The sequence below is a fragment of the Bufo gargarizans genome, chromosome 11 (assembly GCF_014858855.1).
Source record: "Bufo gargarizans isolate SCDJY-AF-19 chromosome 11, ASM1485885v1, whole genome shotgun sequence".
Lineage (NCBI taxonomy): Eukaryota > Metazoa > Chordata > Amphibia > Anura > Bufonidae > Bufo > Bufo gargarizans.
In genome coordinates, this window is record NC_058090.1 from 53,386,349 (window position 1) to 53,407,867 (window position 21,519).

A 21,519-nucleotide genomic window follows, 5' to 3' on the forward strand; every position below is an offset into this window, starting at 1 on the left:
TTGAACACATGGCTGATGTGTGGAGCAGGCACAGTGGCTCATCACGCACATTATGTCACTCCGTCAGGGGTAACTTGGGTGTGGCCAACAGAAACAGTGGCAGTTAATTAGTCACTATATGCCTGTAAAGGAAAAGAAGAAACAGATTGCTTAATCAAAGGTTAGCCGGCCCCATAGTAGAAGTTGGAATCTTCATTATGGAAGCTGCTGAACCCGGAGTCTGGCTGCCGCCATTAGAGTCCAGGTGGATGCAGTGGCCATGCAGGGCGAGTCCGGCAGCGCCACAGTGAAGGCCCCATGTTGCCTGAAGTGGCAATTGACAGCGTGGCCTGGCGAGCTAGCTAGGCCTCAGGCTTCTAAGACTGAAGCCTGTGAGGCAGTATAATGTCACAGGAGGTTGTAATCATGTCATCGTGAATGCCTTCTCTGGGACACGGGCAACTTAGTCTGTGGCCTGCGTCCCAGATGGCAACGTGAAGTGGGAGTGAGAGGAGTACTTTTTGTTTTGTTTTTTCCTGGCACTACTCAGGACAGTAAGGAGTGAGGGGGGATTATAAATACTAGGGACACTATAGGGGAGCATTATAATACAGGAGACAATACTGGGGGACATTATAAATATTGAGTGCACTACAGGTGGCAGTTAAAATACTGGGGCCTTAAATACTGGTGTAAATTTTGGGGGTATTATACATACTAGGGGCACTTCTGGAGGGCATTAAACATATTATAGGTACTATAGGAGTCTTATAAATACTGGGTGCACCGCAAGAAGGTTATAAATACTGGTGGTACAACTGGGGACATTTTAAATATTGTCACAAAGAAATAGAGTGACTGTGAATTGGCTGGACCAACCCTGTATTCCCCAGTGCTCCATTTCTGTATACAGACTGTTTGCCAGTCAATTATTAAGCTACATTATAAATTCTGGGTGCACTACAGGGGGCATTATAAATACTGGGTACACTACAGCGGACATTATAAATATTGGTGGCACTATAGGGGTTCTATTATAAATACTGGGTGCAATACAGGGGCAGGCATTAGAAATACCGGGGGCACTACAGGAGGCATTCTAAATAACGGGGGCGCTACAGGAGGCATAGGGAACTATAGCGGGCATTATTAATACTGGGAACACTACAAGGGGCCATTATAAATACTGGTGGCCCTACAGGGTTACATTATAAATAGTGGAGGCACTACCAGGGCATTATAAATACTGGTGGCACTGCAAGGGGGTGTTTATATATACTGGTGGCACTACATGGGCCCATTATAAATGCACATGAAAATACTGCTCTGTTAACATATCCTGTTAATAAAATGAACAGCTAGAATAAAAAGTTTATCCCAAAAATGAAACTACCAATGGAAGGTACAGTGTTTGGAAATCTGAGGAGACTATGGGGACTTTCCAGAGTTTCCAACAAAAGATGTTGGCCCATTGTCATTACCACCAAACAAAGTCAGGGTTGTGTTACCCTCTCCACACAATGAGGTATCTCCATGTGTTTATCATTCTATGTAGTACAATCTTAACAGTCAGTCACCCTAATGAATTTCTCTGTTTCTTAAGTTTTATTTATTCAGCTCCCCATGTGATTTATTATATATTTACATATTAACAGAATTTCCAAGCTGTGTCGAAAGCTGCCTCGGTGCTCCCATTAACATATCATTAATCAGACAGGAGCACAAACAGAAAATGTTTCCATTTGCACCATTTATTTGCATTTACATGCCAAACAGAGATAATGTTTTTCTGCTCTGTTGGGTTGTGATGTTGAGCATTTGCGGAGCGGAGGCTAGCAGCGAGTTGAGAGGTGAGCCATGATGCTGTGGACCAAGGGAGAATCATTAGCACACAGTCTCTGAGGTGCTGATCAGAGCCACTGCAGCGTGCCTGTACTGTTTGCGACCAGTGAGGTTGAAAGATTTGTATTGTAAGTAGGGTATGGCTCCGTATTGTGGTAATTGCATTGTGTAGATATAATAAGACCTGAACAAATGAAATCAGTAGTCAAGTGTCTGATGAAATTTCACCTGCTTGATTAGTCAGATATCCATAGTGAGAACTCATCACAAATGTCTTATTCTTTCTGTTCTTAAATGTATTTTTATGGGTGATTTTCTATAGATTTAGCTTCATCATAAAGGTACAGAATGCAGTCTAGCAGTGAGTTCAAGCATTAGATGATAGCCAGCTGTTGTCATTTTCCATTTTTCTTAGTGCATATTAAAGAGAATGGGGGGAATTTATCATGAGGGGAATATTTAAAGTCAGTTTTGCTTGAGTCTGCGTTGGCGTACTTTATGAAACATTTATAAAATGTCACACAATGTTTGATAAATTTGTCTTATCCGTAAACCTAACACTTTTGTCTAGAAAAGCTCCTCCAGTTTTCCTATTCCACCCTCCTACTTTAAGTGAGATTAAAGCTTTTTTTGCAACTTAAAAAAAAAAGTCTCAATCCTAAATCAGGGGGGGAAACGAATTAACATATCTTGCCATACCCATTTTTAAAAACTGGAGAGAGTGGTGTAAAAATGCAAAATGTCACAAAAGCCCTATTTTGCTACTTTTTGAAGTGAAAATTCTGGAGTGAAGGCATGATAAATCAGGGCCAATATACTTTAACTTGTATGTCCATTGAAAAGAACGTGATATGTTTATGTACATTACAGTGAAAAAAAATAACATATATATATATATATATATGTTATTTTTTTCACTGTCTTGGCTGACATAAATAAGAGTTAATGGACTACCTCTCCTATCGTATCTTATTAAATTCCAGATGATATTACTCTGCGGCCCTTGTCACAAACTACACAGCAAAGCTGGAAAGTGACCTGTGAAAGGCAAGAAATGTTATCCTATTGTGTAAACTCTAGTGGTCGGTGTGAAAAAAACATAAACCGCTATGTGATTTCCTGATAATACATCCCCCTTAAAGTGTAACTGTCATATTTTTTTTATTTGCTAGTTTATTAGAGCTAGGCATGTATACCTGAGTTAGTCTGTTAATGATTGCCAAAAGATCTGTAATTACCTTATAATAACAGTTTTTATTAATGTCCTCTGTTCCTTTCCACTGCTCCCTTAAAAGACTATGTTGCTATTGCTCATCTGTCTCCAGCTAGGAAGACGGAGGGGCGGTCCTTCACACTGCATGCCTGCATTAGACTTCAGAGTGAGGAGGCGTGGCTACAGCAAGTGTGTATGTGAAGTGAGGAAAAGCAGTTGTGGCCTCAGAGAACTGGCAGAGGAGCCACCTTGAGAAGGTCCTCATTAGAGACGGATCCGTTTTGCAGCCCATAGACTTCTATTACGACGGAATGAATAACGGAATGCCTCTAAAGGCATTCCGTTATGCATTCCATCATAGAATTGCGTTATAGTCCGTGGTAACGGAATACATAACACAATTCACCTTTTACCAACAAACAAAGTGTGAACGAATTTCATAAGCGGACATTCGCTCATCTCTAGTCCTCATATTGTAAATGTTTAAACAGCCGTAACTAAGAGAAAAACTCAAGGAAAACAGTGGTAAGTGAAGAAACTAAACATTGCTTTATGCATAATGCTGCTGCAGAAGTAACATATGCTAAAATAGATTTTTGGATGAAAACATGACAGTAACACTTTAACAATTATCCATGGAGATATTCTGAATAATACTGTACTGTATGAAAGGAGGGACTGCTGTGTGTAAACTATTAAATATCCACAGGCACGAGGGCCCCATGCTGTAGGAAGGTCTCCAGGACTGATGTTTGCATGAACACAGTACTTTTCTATTTGGATTTATTTTTTAGATATCATCATTTTTTTCAATATTTTTTTATAGGTATTGATATTTACATACTTTTTATATATATATTTAGGAATTATTTATATTGTTTCATATGAATTGTCTCTAGGTTTAAGCAGTCTGTTCCCATTAAATTATACCAGACAATTATATTTCCTGTCATTCTTGCCCTGTACACGTGGTGATCCAGTATACTTTATTGCAAGCTACTAATTACATATTTTTTGATTTTCTTGGGGTACAGAAAAATACCAGAGCTCCCACAGGTACAACCACTGACATTATTTTATGATAAGCGGCCCGCTGTTTTCTAATTATTTATATTACCTTGCCATTGGTTTGCCCCTGAGGGAGACCACAGACGCCAAGCAAATTTTCCATAAAATAGTTTTAGTACCTTAAAAGATTTATGAACAGTTTTTTTTTTCAAACTTCTTCCCTTTTAACTTACAGATTTTTACAGATGTTAGACAGATTTTTAATTAATCTGCTTGTTGTCTAGAATGGAAACATACATGTTACGCCAAGAGGCTGAAAACATATAGACCTAATAAACATAGCAATCCGCTGTGAGCTAAGCAACCAGCACCCATGTAGCAAATACCGAGAACAGTAGTAGGATTTGTGCCACTGCTTTGTTTGGCTCGCATAGGATAGCCTAGACTTGATACAATTGTAGTATGTAAGAAGAATTAGGGATCCTCATGGACATCATGTAAAAATTTAAAAAACTGCTAAGAAAATTGAAAAACGTATATTGCAAAGTTTTGCAAAGAGAAAATGATTGCACCCGGCGAAGAGGGTGCTCCACCCTCGAAACACATATTTTTGGGATCTCAATAAAGAGTTTTAATACTGTTAGGCCGAATGCACACGGGCATGTTCCGCGGCCGAGAGTGGTCCGTGGTATGCCGGGCTGGATTCCTGTTCAGAGCAGGAGCGCACGGCGTCATTGGTTGCTATGACGCCGTGCACTTTATGTCGCTGCTGCACTACAGTAATACACTATACGAGTGTATTACTGTAGTGCAGCGGCGGCATGAAGCGCACGGCGTCATAGCAACCAATGACGCCGTGCGCTCCTGCTCTGAACTGGAATCCAGCCCGGCATACCACGGACCACTCTCGGCTGCGGAACACGCCCGTGTGCATTCGGCCTTAAACTAATGGATTTTAAAATTGGCAGAATTTTTTCCATCGACAGCAAAAAGATCTACTACTTCTACTTACCTGATATGACAAAGTTGTATAGATTCACATATACGCTAATTAATTCCTTATTCACTATATTTACATAAGACTAGAAAACCTCTTTAAATGTAATCTATCAACATGATTTTGGACCGTTATACATACATGAGTAGTACTGCAGACGAGGAGTCCAGATCACAATTTTTATTTTCCTATTGCCCCTGTTCCCCCGCTGTTAGTATTTAAGAAATTTGGGTGACAGATTCCCTTTAAGAAACTACTCTAAGTCAATATCTGTTATATTCTAATTAAGGAATGAACGGTTTTTCCTCTGCCCTTTCCAATAGGATACCTACTATTCAGTAATGAATCCAACATGAAGCAGGAAACTGCGTGACCCAAGAGAAAATCTGACTGACTCACCAACTTATAGGAAATGTTCTAAAAATATGTTTTTTCCTCTCCCTGGAACGTAAATATCAACTGTAGGATGGCTTAGGCTTAGTTCACACGAACGTGTGTGATCTGTGGCCGTATTGCGGCCCGCAAATCGCGGGTCGCAATACACGGCCACAGTTCCGTGTGCATTCCGATTCACGGATGCGGACCCATTCACTTCAATGGGTCCGCAAATCCGGAATAGCGGAACGGCCGCACGGGACGGGACCCCTCGGAAGCACTACGGAGTGCTTCCGTGGGGTTTACGTCCCGTACCTCCGTTCCGCAAAAAGATAGAACATGTCCTATCTTTTAGCGGAACGGGCGGATCGCGGACCCATTAAAGTGAATGGGTCCGCGATCCGATGCTGCTGACCTACGGCCGGCGATCGTGCACGAGCACGGGTCACACACGTTCGTGTGAACTCGGCCTTAGGCTTATACATGTGTCCAGTAAAATCACATATTGGGCAGGTTGTAGAATTCTCTAGGTTGACAGTGCATGAACATCATCTTCCAGGTATAGCAAACCAAAAGGGAAAAACTCCCAGATTGTTTAGGAGAAGTGAAAGAAGTATCTTACAAGTCTTTTTCCAATTATTATCATTATACTCAGAAAAGAAAACCCTTTTTTAAAGATAAGCCTGCCCAGCGATGAACCGTTATTGCTATACATTTTGATCTATGCCAGAGAAATCGTCACCACAGGGCTTACCCACCGAGAGGTGTGGTCGCCCCTTTCGGGGCTGGTGCTCTGCCAGAGCTGCTATTACATACTGTAATATCTCCCTTCTGGCTCATGGAAGAGGGTTCCATGAATACAGACCAAACGGTTCCTGTGTTATTGCATTCCTGCTGGGGATATGCTGTGACACTGCTGCACAGGAGCAGGTTAAATTATCACAGTGTATATTTTTGCAGAAAAAAAAGTTTCCAAAAACCCTTTTAAATGTTTCCCCTTGAATCACTCCAGTGTAGCTGTTGCGGTAATTGTCCTACTGGAAGGTGAACCTCCGTCCCAATCTCAAATCTCTGGCAGGGTAAATCAGGCTTTTCAACAATTGCCATTCAACTTAACATCAATCCCAGTTTTCCAGGCCCTGCTGATGAAAAGTATCCCCACAGCACGATGCTACTGCCACCACCATGCTTCATTGTGGGAATGGTGTTCTTGGGGTGACGGGATTTTTTTGGGATTTGCACCTCACATAGCATTTTATGATATCCAGAAAGTTCAGTTTTAGGCCTGAGGCACACGACTGTATTATTTTTCAACATTTTTTGCGGATTGTATGCAGACCCAGGCTTTTCAATGGAGCCACAAAAATGTGGAAAACACACAGTGCTAATTTAGAGGTCAGTTATTCTTTATTGTATCTCTTTTTTATTTTTATTAGTTTTAGCTTTATTTCATCATTTTGTCATGTAAAGTGACCACAGCCCCATGATTTGTTGAGTTGGCAGGAATTAGACCCTAAATAATCTGATATTGAGAATAGGCTACTATTGTAAGTCCTGGAAAATCCCCTTTAGGTTATGGCCACATGTGAGAGGGTCTTCTGTGGATTTCCAGCATCAGAAAATCCATTTTCACAGCAGAAAAATCTGCAACAAATGTGGAAAGCTGCACATTTGCTGTGATTTTTCATGGTCTCTTTTGAAAAAGTGTAAAAATCTGCTGCAGAAATCTACAACATAAATGAATTAGCTGCGGAATTAAAAGCCACATCGAATGTCAAGTTATGGCAGGTTTTGTGACCGAAAGTTTTTGCAGAGTGGTGACGAGATTTGTTAAAATATCATCGACTTTGCTGCTACTGCAAATCCTGCTGGAAAATCCACAGCATATATTCCATGTACAATTTACAGCTGAATTTTGCCTTGTACGACTGCAATGTCCTTTCGGCCCAGGACTTACTGCTAGCATTTTACATACATATTGTTTGCAGTATTGCACATGATAATTCTTCATCTTATATGTATGTTTGAGAAAAGTGAATGCTGCAGAATCTAATGAACATTTTACCAATGAAAACTATTATTTTGACAATTTCTTTAAAGAAAAAAGTCACAGTTAGGAGTATAAGAAGTTTGAATATGTTAGATTTATTATATTTCGTTTAGTCATAATTGGTTTACAACAAAGAAATGGACTTTAATAGTCGGGTACAGCCCACGTTTAGACACCTCCTTGTCCTATGTAGGGCAGTTCTGGTGTTTGTGGCGACCCTCAAGGCTCTGTCCTAGGACCCCTGCTCTTCTCGATCTATGAGGGGTGTTTAATAAGTCTACCCCAACATGTTCTGTTAGTGTTAGAGAGCTGAGCTTGTCTGGCTGAGACATGTTTGGCCATGCAACACACACAGTCAGCCGGAAAGATCATTGCAGCAGTTTTTTCGGATACAGAAGGCATTTTATTACTAGAATTCATGCCACACAAGACAACAGTTACTTCAACAATGAAGGCATTACGTGAGACAATTAAATAGAAACGCTGTGGATGTTGTCGGCAGGTGTGTTGCTGCTTCACGACAATGTACCAGCTCACAAGTCTTGCAAATCACAAGCTGTTATCAGGGAATTCGGCTTCATGGAGCTTAACCATCCACAATCCAGCCTTGGCTCCCAGTGATTACTTTCTCTTTCGAAACCTGATGAAATTTCTGCATAGGCAACGATTTCCTTATGATAATTCAGTCAAAGAAGTGGTAACAGGGTTACTGAAGGAGCCATAAATCTCCTTTTATTCTGAGGGCATCCGATCACTGGAGGCAAAGTGGCAAAAGTGTGTTGAAGTCAAAGGGGGTTACATTAAAAAGTATTAAGTTCAATGTTCTCATATTCAGTTAGATACGGTAACCTATTGAACGTACACCTTTGGCCTGGGACAGCTCATAGTCTCATGGTTTTCAGTAGAGATGACCGAATTTCCACTTATGAAATTCGTTCACACTTCTTTGGTGGTAAAATGTGAAATGCGTTATGGATTCCGTTACCACAGACCATAACGCAATTCTATGACGAAATGCATAACGGAATGGCTTTGGAGGCATCCCGTTAATCATTGTCATAATAGACGTCTATGGGCTGCCAAACTGATCCTTCCCGTTTCCGTTATACAGGAGAGGACTCCCCTCTAAAGGCATTCTGTTATAGAATTGCGTTATGGTCCGTGGTAATGGAATCCAGAACACAATTCACATTTTACCACCAAACGAAGTGTGAAAGAATTTCAAAATATAAAATTCGTTCATCTCTAGTTTTCAGTATCACTTCTATGCTGATGACACAACAATTTGACTGTCTAGATATCACCTCCATACTACCCAGAATCCCTCCATCTGCTATATTCTCCTTCCTATCCTCTCTCACTTTTAAAACGTATAATGGATTAGGGTACTTTCACACTAGTGTTTTTCTTTTCCGACATTGAATTCTGTCCAAGGGGCTCTATACCGGAAAAGAACTGATCAGTTTTACCCTAATGCATTCTGAATTCCTGAATGGAGAGCAATCCGTTCAGGATGTCTTCAGTTCAGTCTTTTTGACTTTTCAGGACGGAGATAATACCGCAGCATGCTGCGGTTTTATCTCCGTCCAAAATTCCGGAACACTTCCCAGAATTCCGGATTCAGCATTTTTTCCCATTGATATTCATTAATGCAGAGTGTTCCGGCAAAACAGATCCGGCATTGCGGTTTGCGCATGCTCCAGCATTTCAATGCATTTGTCATACGGATCTGTCTGACAAATGCCATCAGTTTGCATGCGTTTTAACGGATCCGGCAGGCAGTTCCAGCAACGGAACTGGCTGCCGGAATCCTCTGCCGCAAGTGTGAGAGTACCCTAAAACTGAATTTATCATCTTTCCCCCATCTCACTCCCCAGCAGACCTATGGCTTCACATTCTTCCCGTTCAAACAAGTCTGCTGCCTTGGAGTAACCTTTGATTCTGCTCTGTCCTTCAGACCACACTTCCAAGCCATATCAACCTCCTGCCACCTCAAACCTTAAAATATGATGTCCCTTCCTCTTCCCTTTATCTCCTCCTTGCCTTTTCCCCTTCTATCCCCCGCCTACTTTTGCCCTCTGGATATAACTTAGGTTAATGCATCTCTACCATGTATGCGCAATTACCCCATGTGATTGGATCAAATGCTGACTGAATAATAATATGCAACAAATTGCTATTCTTGGGAGACAAGAATGGACTATCATATCAGGAACACCTGAGACTCGAGGACTGCTTTCATACAACATTTCAATAAAAACATTATAAATTAAAAATATCTGAGCTGCATATTTCTCAACCTGGAGTCTGCAAAAATTATTGTACATGCCCTCATCATCTTCCGCCTAATCTGTGGCCTTCCATCTAGTATCCTTGCACCTCCACAATCTATTCTCAACTCTGCCACCCAACTAATCCACCTCTCCCCCCATTACTCCTCTGCCTCTCCCTTTTGCCAATCTCGTCACCGGCTCCCCATTGCCCATTCACTTTAAAATACTCACAAATACATATAAGTCCGTCCACAATCTGTCCCCTCCGTACATCTCTGAACTGCTTTCCTGATACATCCCCACTTGTAATCTCCGATCCTCACAAGACCTCCTTCTCTCCTCTTATCACCTCTTCCCACAATCACCTCCAAGATTTCTCCTGTGCATCCCCCACACTCTGGAACTCGCTACCCAAACATATCAGACTCTCACCAACAGTGGAAACCTACAAAACAAACCTGACAAGCCTACACTTACCCTGCTACCAGTATACCATTTGTATGACCAGCTTTTTCCTCTCCTGTATGCTTCCCCTATACCTTGTAGATTGTCAGCCTTCGTGGGCAGGGTCCTCTTTCCTTCTGTATCAGTTTGTAACTCATCTTATTGTGCTTGTTTTGCATTATGTATGTATGTATACCCCTTTTCATATGTACAGCGTCATAGAATTAATAGTGCTTTAATAATACTAATCACGATTTATTGGAAGATAGAAGACAGCACCAGCAGACTACCATTATCTTCTGAGCTTATTCCAATGATTATGATTATCTCCAATGATTTATGATTCTTTCTGACAATAGATGCCACTTTTAGGTTTCTGTTCCTACCATTCATTTTACTTTAGTGCTGGGACTGTTTTTTTAAGTATTGGTCGATGCCTCAACTGCTGGACCTCCATCAGTGTAACTAATATCTTCTTGACATGTTTGCTCGCTTATACATCGTGAGTTAAAGTGTTACTTTATCACTGCCCCTACACTCGCTGTTTCAGTACCTCACATTGCGCTGTACAGGAACTTTGGAAACAGTGTAGCAGAGTAAGGCCTCATGCACACGACCGTTGTTTGGGTCCGCATCCGAGCCGCCCTTTTGCAGCTCGGATGCGGACCCATTCATTTTAATGGGGTCGCAAAAGATGCGGATAGCACTCCGTGGCTCCTTTCCGCGGCCCCGTTAAAAAAATATAACATGTCCTATTCTTGTCCGCGCTTTGCGGACAAGAATAGGCATTTATATTGCCGGCTTCCGTTCCGAAAATTGCGGAAGGCAACATGGGCGTCTTCCGTTTTTTGCGGATCCGCAGTTTGTGGACCGCAAAAAACGGCACGGCCGTATGCATGAGGCCTAAGTTATGATGTTTCCGACTTAGGGAAACAGCATAGCTTGCTGTGCTACACTGTTTCCGTAGTTCCTGTGCGCCATAATGGGAACAACATAAACGGTGAGCTCTGGCGACCTGGACTGTTTCCCGGCCGGTGGTCAGGACTGTGTCTCATCTTGCCTTATTAGCAGCAAGATGAGACCTCTTTAAGTTTATGGCATAATTAGAGCATCGTGGATTTCCAGACATAATATTTTCTAGCACTGACTAGTCGTGCACACCCGCAGATCTGCGTAACTGCTGCCGTTGTCTTCTCCATACAGGACTCGTCTGTTTATTTGGATTCCCAGTCTTTGGTGAGAGCCCTGCAAACGCTGCCTCTTCATCTGAGACTGAATGTGGAAGCTGATCTTGTTCAGGTAATTCCTACTCTATTCTGAGTACAGGTAACAAGATATTCATCAATGTGCAATCATCTATGAGATTAGATTATGGCAGATTTTATTCATCTTCTAATAATCAATTCATGAGCTCCCAGCAGCCCCAGACGCTTAATTGAAGAAAATTCTGTGTTATTTGATTTTAATAAAAGCATTTTTATTAACACATCTTATGAGAAGCTTGAGGCTGTGTGATAGATGAGGTGTTATCTTCAAATCTTACAATTTTATTACAGCTGGTTTTAGCCCACTTGCCACTGCATTGGATTGTCCGCATGTCATTTCCATGTCATTGTCATTTGAATATCTTGGCACGCTTTCCATCCAACCAATGAAATCAAAAGAGCAGATAGATAACCTGTCCATTTGTATGATCATATTAGTGAGGAGTTGGATTGTATTACTGTGTCATATGTTAAGGGAAAAAAAACTTTAAGAAACAGCGTTACTTTTGCCCATGAGTTGTGTCTGGTACTGAAGCTGAACCCCATTCAACTCCTTTAAAGGGGGTGTCCAGCTTTGGGGACTTTTAAACAGACCCCTGCAGCATGTAGTACCTGTTGAAAAACTCATACTCATTCCAGCACCCTTCAGTCATCTTCCAGTGCTGTAAACTTCCAGACAGGCATGGTCACATGCACCTCAGCGGTGACATGCCCCCCGAGCTACATGTCACATGAAGGAAGCCAGTGAGCTGGAACCGAGTGGCAGAGAACAAGTGAGTATGAGGTTTATCAACAGATAGAACATGCTGTAGGGATCTGTTCAAAAGGAAAAATATCTGTTTAAAGGGATTCTCTGAGAAGAATTAAGAAAATGAAAATACTTAAATAATACTTTATTATAAATATATTCCCAAATACCGGTCATTAGTTATAATGACTCGTTTTGTCTGGGGAGCAATCATTAGGATAAATAAAATGGCCACCGTCCTATTAGTACACACAGAACCTGTCCTAATCACACAGGAGGATAAGTTACTTCACAACGCTGAGCTAAAGAGCTGTCTCATCCTCCTCTCTGCTCTGCTTGTCAGAGATTATGATCTTGAATACAGCTGATAAGATCTTCAGCTGAATCTCGATTGGAGTTCATGAGAAGACATGAAGTACAGAGGGGAGGTGGGGATGTGGCTAATGAGCAGCAGCTCTTGTATACATTTTTTATTACCACAGTCTGTTCTGTCTATCCTCTCTCTACTGCATGTCTCCTCATGAACTCCATTTCCTCATCTTATCATGATTATTATCCCTGACAAGTAGGAGAGGAGGATGAGGCAGCTCTTTAGCTCAGTGTTGTAAAAAGGATTGAGCGAATCGTGCTTCGGATCATAGATCCAAATTCGGTTAGTTAAAAAACTTTGTTTGTCATGCTGTTTACGTGTACAGCAGTTAAATGTATGTGTTCTTTGTAGGAAAACTTCATCTTGGCAGAAGTTGCGCGAGACTTTGGTAAATGACTTCGGTATTCCTTTCTGCGTATTTAAAAACATTTTAAAATTGGAATTTGAAGTCAGCTCCAGTACCGAGGTACTCACCACCACCGAAGCCGACTGTGGATTCCTATTTTAACATGTTTTTAAATTTGCAGATAGGAATACCGAACTCATTTATTCAAGTCTCGTGCAACTTCAGCCGAGGCGAAGTTTTCCTACACGGGACACGTACTTTTTAGGACGGGGTTTTGTGTGTACTAATAGGAACGCGGCCATTGTATTTCTCCTGATGATTGCTCCCCAGATAAAACGAGCGATTATAACTAATGAAAGGTGTTTGGGAGTATATTTTTATAATAACATAAGTTAGTTTAATTCATGGAGAACTCCTTTAAAGACATGCACAAAAGACCTCTTTCAGGGCCCGTTTAGGAGCCAGCAAAGCCATATGAATGAAGCTTCGCTGCCTTGCTGCACACAGCCAAGGGATAAAAGTGGTGCCATTTTTTTATTTATTTTTTATGAAACACTCCTGTTTTTCTAATCTCATTCAACCCCTTTAAGAATCAGAATTAAAGGGGTTGTGCAGCCAGTAATATTGCCAATTTCAGCCAGTTGTGAGCAGTGTAATTACAAGTATGGCATCCCCATTCACTTTTATGGGATGGCTCTGTAGTATTCACTAGAACAGTCGGAACCGTCCCATGAAGTGAATGGGGACCCGATACTTGTAATTACACTGCTCACCACTGCAATTGCTGCAGCAAGCAGGTAAACAGAACCTAGAAGGGAGCGCTCAAACATCTGGAGGAAGGGGGGTGGGTGTTGGAAGTCAGACCCTGCTGATCTGATATTATCCTGAGGATAGGTCATCAATGGTAAAAGAAAAAAAATAAATAAAAAGAGGACAACCCCTTTAAATCTGTATGACTGTACTAAGTGTGAGTTTATTAAAAGTGACCCAGAAAGAAAATAAACTATTTACTTACTCTGCCTTCCACTTCTATCAAACAGGTCCATTTAATCTAGCTAATGGTCCAGTCACACATCCGCGAGTGTTTTGTGGTCCACAAAATACAGACACCGGCCATGTGCGTACCACATTTTGTGGACCGCACTATGATAGAAATGCCTATTCTTGTCCATGGCTGCGGACAAAAATAGGACATGCTCTATCGTTTTTGTGGGGCCGTGGAACAGAACTACGGATGTGGACAGCACACACTGTGCTGTCTGCATCTTTTGCAGCCCCATTGAAATGAATGTGTGCACACCCATTGTGCAAAATTGCGGAATGGATGCGGACCCATTCATGCGGACGTGTGAATGGACCCTTTAAGGGGTTGTCTCATCACAGACAATGGGGGCATATCGCCAGGATATGACCAAAAAGTGAAAGTTTGATTTATGATTATTATTCTGCCCCATTACTTTTTGTCCCTTAACAAGTGGGAGGCACATATGCAAAATGTTGTAATTCCTACACCGTTCACCTGATTTGGATGTAAATACCCTCAAATTAAAGCTGACAGTCTGCAGTTAAAGCACATCTTGTTCGTTTTATTTCAAATCCATTGTGGTGGTGTATAGAGCCAAAAATGTTACAATTGTGTTGATGTCCCAATATTTATGGACCTGACTGTATAAGAAATAGATTATTTTTGCAACTCTCTTTGTGTTTGCAGATAGAAATAGGTGATCCTGTCATTTGGACTAATTAAATGATGTTGAGGCAGTGACAGTGGAATGAATTGACTACTGAATAATTAATGGCATAATTGAACAAATGCACAATTTTATCTTTTCTGTAGGAAAATCTGCCACAGGAACTTCCTCCTCTCAAATCAAAGGTCATATCAAACATGCCAGCATTCACTGGCCAGAACGCAAGTGGCACTTTTTTGGTTTCAGATCAAGATGCAGCTTCCCAACCAGAGACCAAGACTTCTTCAGACCCTTCTCCTGCGGCCCATGACGAGGAGCTTGATTTCCTGCTAAGCTTGGAAGCCCCCATCACAGCAGAAGCTGCCGCATATCCCGATGGGAGCAGAGAGCCTGACCAGCAGCCACCCTGTGATGAACGCGGTAAGGGTTCAGTGTACACAGGGGCACACATTCACTTTTATGTCTTTCAGACATGTCAGTTGCTGGGTAACAAAATCAAGAATGTCATCAATGTGTAAATCACATTTGAGATAGAGGGTCCCGTTGTATACCTGACAGCAGTAACCAGTTTGTGTCCTGGTAGATATAAAAGACCTTGCCCACAGCTAATAGGCTCCTAGGATTTACCTATCTTTATCTGTCTTGTGCCCAGTCGAGATTTATATGTTCTTTTGTATTGAAGGCAGCTTCTGCTGTCAGACAGTATGCTGCGTGTCCCATTAAACAAGGCTGGATCTTAACAGCTGCCAGATCTGTCCCTGTTATATAGAAATCTCCCGCTGCATCCCCACATGCATGATTGATGAGCCACTTTCAATGTGGATTATTCAGAGTGTAGTTGTATGCCACATTAACCACTAAAGCAGTGCCAAGACAATATGTGTAAGATGGTCTGTTTACCCAGGCTGGAAGTGTCTCTCCGAGGGATGGGAACCTGTGATATCAGTGAATTTACTTCCTGAAACCTTTTAATTGACAATTACTGGATCCCAATCTGTTTTCATCATTTAGTCTTAGTCGTTATATAAGGGTCAGTAAACAATATCGTAATCACTTGAGTGAGAAAATAGTAAGGACTGTACATGTGGGCGGTTATTCCAGCTACTTCTCCAGGCTGATATTTGTCTGAGATGACATCTCATGTAGGTAGCAGCTGATGAGTCACACATAAAAGCCAAGGGCAGCAATAGACAAAAAGGTTTTATGGGCCCAGGGCTGTGCACATTCCATTATCACTGGTATTCTAGAAAAAATATATACTTCTTCATTGATTGATCCACCACCGTTCACATTATGTCATCCCGATTGTCTGAGGTATATGCTCCTAGATGTTCATGGCTTCTGTAATGTAGAAAAGTGCTCAGATATTTGTCTGTGTGTAAAAGTGGCAAAATATTAGACTTTTCTCTCCTTTTACAACTATGTTTCAGCAACCTCTCCCATGAAAGCTGAAGCTTGTGTACCTGCTGAGGAGAAGACCAAAGCTATAACTTCTGAGGATCTGGAGGACTGGCTGGACAGTATGATCTCCTAGTCTCGTCTTATACTTACAAAGATGTGGTTAATATAAAATAAAGATGCATTGTTACTGGGAGCCATGTTACTTTTGTTACTCTGTGAAGTTGACCAAACATGAGGAATATAAACAGTTGAGGATTAAAAAATGTATATGGTTATATTTTAGGGATTGAATCACAGACCTAGTGTAAGAAGGATGTCTAGCAGTGTGTGTGTGTGTGGGGGGTGGCAGTGTGTCTTAAAAGGAACCTGTAACCGGTATTTTGTGTACAGAGCCGAGGACATGGGCTGCTAGATGGCCGCTAGCACATCCGCAATACCCAGTCCCCATAGCTCTGTGTGCTTTTATTGTGTAAAAAAAAAAACTATTTGATACATATGCAAATTAACCCGAGATGAGTCCCTGACAGGTTCCCTTTAAGCAAATACTAATGAGCGCTTCCATTATTATTATCAGTATGCAGGAGGCACGGTGAGCAGGGAGTGTAGCTCTGGCTGTACTCACCGCTCCCTGGTCTTCTTCCAGGCACCATGCTGTGTATGGATTGCATATAGTGTCAAAACATAGTGCATGTCTGCATACACTATGACCTGAGGCCGTGCAATGTCAGGTGACAATGCATCGTGGTGCTAGCAGGAGACCACGGAGTGGTGAGTGCGGGAAGAATGCGCTGGATCTACAGAGTGGCGGAGCTGTCTGAAGAAGTAGAGGTAAGTTACTTTATTTATTTTACGGTCTGATCTGGGCTCTGATGAAGATTAGGGTGTGTGATCTGAGATCTGATAAAGATTGGGGGTTTGATTAGGGGGACTGATTTGAGGTCTGATTAAGGTGGGGGAATAATTGGGTGTCTGATCTGAGGTCTGAAAGATTTGGGGTCTGATTTGAGGCCTGATAAAGATTAAGGGGCTGATGAAGATTGGGGGGTTTGATGAAGATTAGGGGCTGACTTGGGGTGAGATGAAAATTGGAGGTTAGATTGTGTGCTCTGATCTTAGGTCTGTTAAAAATTGGGGGTCTGGTCTGGGCTCAGATGAAGATTTGAGGTCTGATCTGAGGTCTGATTAAGATTGGGTAGCTGACTTGGGGGGATCAGATGAAAATTGGGGGTCTGACTGGGGGAACTGATCTGAGTACTGATAAAGATGGGGTTCTGATTGGGGGGAATGATCTGTGGTCTGATAAAGATTTGAGGACTGATTTGGGGATCAGATGAAGATAAAAGGTTTGATTGGGGTCTCATCTGAGGTTTGATGAAGATTGGGAGTCTGATTAGGGGGACTGATCTGAGGTCTGATAAAGGATGGAGATCTGATAGAGATTGGGTGGCTGCTTTAGGGATCAGAGGAATATTTTTTTTGGGGGGGGGGGGGGGGGGCTGATCTGAGGCCTGATAAAGATTGGGGTCAGATGAAGATTATGGGTTTGATTGGGGGTCTAATCTGAGGTCTGAAAAAGGTCTGGCCTGATGAAAAATATTAATTTTTGTATTTCGACCTACGTCTTCAACAGTTTGGGGATTACATTTTAAAGGGCTTCTCCAGGATTTTCATATTGATAGCCTATCCTCAGGATAGCTCATCAATATGAGATCATCAGGAGTCCAACTCCCTGCACCCCACCAATCGGTTGTTTGATGAAGCTTATCAAGCACAGTGCCATCCATTGATCCATTGAAGGACAGCTGTTCTTGGTATTGCAGATCAGCCTCATTCACTTGAATGGAACTGAGCTGTGCCTAGGCCAACTATTCAATAAATATATACTCTGTAAGCGCTGTATTATTTCTCGCTCATATGATGTTATACACTAGAGATAGCCTGCCTACATTCAATGTGCTGTTCATAGTGCGCCCTGCGCTGATGAATAGCAGGAAAAGTGTAAGGCATATTGGTACACCATAGACTTTTGCCAGGGTGCGGGTACCCACAGAGAGGGCTACCTCTGGCACCTGTGCGATAGGTTCACCATCACTGTCCTAGTGTATGCCACTTGTGCCTGACACTAAAAATCACTGAATGTTGTAACCACAGCCTATGTTCACAAATCAAGGTCATGTATCCAATGTTCTCTATCAAATATACAGGTAGTGGAAATGTTATTTGGTGTGTTTCCCCTTGATATTTCGGCATGGAGAATCGTGCGTCTGCACAGTAAGACAAACAGTTCAGCCGGTTTATCATTTATTTATTGCGATGGGCACTTTATTGAATTTGAAGAAAAATGCATAAAGTTAGCAGCTTCACTACAGCACTTACCAATGACCAGAAAGCAGTGCTTTGAATTTGGCATAAGATTTCCATTTAAGAGAATATAATTTAAGATACATTCCAGTTTCTTCAAATAACAGCAAACTGTCATTGAAAGAAAAACTAAATAGCAACTGAATGCAGTTTCTCATTTCGTACAGTAAAACAAAGAACAGCACAACTTTTGATCTAATCCTAGCATGGAAAGAATATCTTGCATAGCTACGTCTACAGACGGTTAAGGCACTTCATCGATTAAGTTCAGGGTCGAAAAAGTGTTAAGAATTTACTTTTCCCCTACTAACTTTACCTTCAACTGCCTGAAGTTTCACAAAATAAAGCTAAATACTTTTACCTTTCATAGACTAGACTATCTTACAAAAGTAAACGTAAAGCTCTGAGCACCAGATGTACCCAGAAGCTCACCTGTATCACCAAAGGCTAAGATGGTTTCAACCTGTTTATGTCCAGTTGAATTCTTTCAGGCTCCAGAACACAAACATTCCCCGAAACACAGCGCAGCAAACTGACTTGGTGTCTGTGACTAGCATCAGATTTGTGACATAATCAAAAGCCTCAATATCAAAGTTGAAAAAATCCCCCCCCCAAAAAACGAATTAAAACTGCATGCTTCTCCAGACACAATGTCCCATTCTACAGAACTAATGCGTCTGTCAGGTTGTGTGGGGTCAAGCTCTGAATTTCACTGCTGCAGAGAGAACCGAGCAGTTGCTGTGAAGATAATTATTGTGCACTAGATGTGTATCAGTTAGCCCTTTTATTCTCGGGCAGCCAGATGTGTGGCATTTCAGTAAAAAAATGTTTGCCCATTAGTGTGAAAATCAAGAGATGCTGGGATGGTTGCAATCAGGCTGAATACCGTTGGTTGAGTTGTAAACTTCTTGAATGTAAGTGCTATCTGCTAGATTCTATATAACATTGACTTTTATTTTCATTACATTTTTTAGTAACTCAACAAATGCACTATGGCTGATTGAGCGTTTATTGATGTACTGTGGTGGTTATTACCTTTTAGTTCTAGATATCTGGTATATCATTGCACATTTGCTATAGACCTGTGTTTGTTGTATGAGTCATTGGTTTTAAGGAAATGACATGAATCCAAATGAATAGATTGAGGTCTTGGTTGGGCAGAGCTGGTCTTCAAGTAAATGTGTCCCACTGGGTGATTTTTGTTCCAGGTTCGGTACATGCCCAGTGAATCTGGCTCATGGGTTAATGCCAGGCTTTTATCCAAGCTGGTCTTCATATTGCTTGCGGAAACAGTCACCAGCTGGGAAGAAGTCCCAACACCTCTCTTGATACATCTTCCAGACATAAGATTCCTACAGTAGACATAAACAAACAGAAATCTCATACAGGATTGTGAACTTTATGTTCTCTGCTGCACAATTGGGAGATTTATCAATGTTTTTACGCCACTATTGTGAAATAAAAAGTTCCAGATTATGATGCATGCCGTATTTGCGCCATAACTTGCAACTTTTTTTTTTTAGAAAAGGGTGCAGCTTAGCAGCTCCTAGGTGGTGTAATTTCAGTTTTTTTTAGCGTTTAGAAAGACAGAAGATGTGACAAATATATTGAGGCCTATGCCTCTTAAGGCAGCCATACACATTCAATACCTGTTGTCGGAAAGATTCTTTGGCCAACAGCTCTGTCTTCAGTTACACGCTCATGTGTATTCAATGGGGAGAGGGGAGAAAGCTGCTGCCATACACCAGCTTACCTCTTTGGAGAACAAAAGGAATGGGCAAAAATATTCACTTCACCCGATCCTTCTTCTCTCTCGACATCATCTGTTGAGGGAGCGTTGGGAGCTCCCCTGACACATTGGCTAAGCAACACACATATGTGTTTGGGGGCTTTTAGTATATCTGTTGCATCTTACTTCAATGCACCTTTAACTAAGACTGCCAAAGGAAACGCCAGTCTTAGTAAATCTCCCACTATCTCATCTTATGTTCTCATCCGCTATTCCACACTGGTAAATTAAGAATAATTCATGCTTTAAGTGTCTATGCTAGAAAATGGCAGAAGTGAGGTTCTGGTTCTATGCAGGTGGGACATGTATTGCACCATTTTGTGATGATTTTCAGAAGGGATAGGTTTTACTTTCCAGAAGTCTTGGGAGAGATGTATGAAAAACAAGTCATCATGATTTGGAACTTATTTCTCATTACTTGTGGAGTGAATGCATAGAATAATCTTCATACAAGAACCTCCTGTCTGCTTGGGTAAGTAACCATCATTTCTGGTATTGTTATTTTTAAGAAATCCTCACACATTCTCATTTTACGTGAAGCCTTTTTAGTAAGTGAATGCCCAAGTGTTAAACTGATACAAGTCTACTCTACTGCTACTCTTACATGCATGTTAATCCAATTCAGGATGCAAAAAGTGCCTTGTATTATGGATGCTGTTATATACAAATGTGAAATCTCTGTGGTCTTATTGTCTTTGAAATGATGGGACAAAAGCTTTGAGTTGTAATTGCAGGGCTGCCACCTCATCACATTAGCCCACTACACTTATCTGAGGCAAGAGTAAGAAGTCTGGAGAAGCTTCAAAAGTTGATGATGGACATTGGTATAATATGTTTGAAGAGCATGCAATTCCTATTTTACAAGTGCAGTGATCCCTTCAAGATACAATAGCCTCAGGATACAATATTTTGAATATGCGATGGTCTTTTCTGACCCATTGTAAGTTGAAACTAGACTCAACATACAATGTCTCAGACTCAGATCCAACCAATCAAGGCCACTTCTCTGGTAAAATAGCAGTATTATTTGCCAGTTATCAGCTATCCCTGACTGTTAGTCCCCTTTCACACAAGCGAGACGTAGTAGTACGTCATGGTGATCGCACGGGCATCAGAGTGGTCCGCGTGCGATCACTGCAGGGGCCCGGCAGTCCCTAGTAGCCAGGCCCATGCTGTATCCGCCGGCATCGCTGTAAAAGCAGATGCCGGCGGATTACCCCTTCTATGCCGCGGTCCGCGCTGACCGCGACATAGAAGGGGTTTGTGTCGGGTGAGTGAGCGCATCGAGTCCCCTCGCTGCTGTGGCGGGGACTCGATGTGTCAGAAGGCAGCCCGATGCCGTGCAGAGGCTGCCCAATGTCTTGCTG

General features: G+C 41.7%; 2 protein-coding genes across 6 annotated transcripts in view; one reads left to right on the forward strand and one right to left on the reverse strand.

Moving 5' to 3' along the window:
• The window catches only part of AVEN (apoptosis and caspase activation inhibitor), a 510,520-nt gene extending 494,325 nt beyond the window's left edge, over positions 1-16,195 (forward strand). Inside the window, exons 4-6 of the mRNA XM_044272420.1 lie at positions 11,385-11,480; positions 14,748-15,021; positions 16,032-16,195. Coding sequence (XP_044128355.1) covers positions 11,385-11,480; positions 14,748-15,021; positions 16,032-16,135 — 474 coding nt within the window. The 3' untranslated portion in view covers positions 16,136-16,195. The remainder of the gene's footprint in view (positions 1-11,384; positions 11,481-14,747; positions 15,022-16,031) is intronic.
• A 1,940-nt stretch (positions 16,196-18,135) lies between these two features.
• RYR3 (ryanodine receptor 3) overlaps positions 18,136-21,519 on the reverse strand; it is a 684,284-nt gene continuing 680,900 nt past the window's right edge. For all 5 annotated transcript variants that reach the window (XM_044272379.1, XM_044272378.1, XM_044272377.1 and 2 more), the window contains one exon: positions 18,136-19,715. In XM_044272379.1, coding sequence (XP_044128314.1) covers positions 19,620-19,715 — 96 coding nt within the window. In that variant the 3' untranslated portion in view covers positions 18,136-19,619. The remainder of the gene's footprint in view (positions 19,716-21,519) is intronic.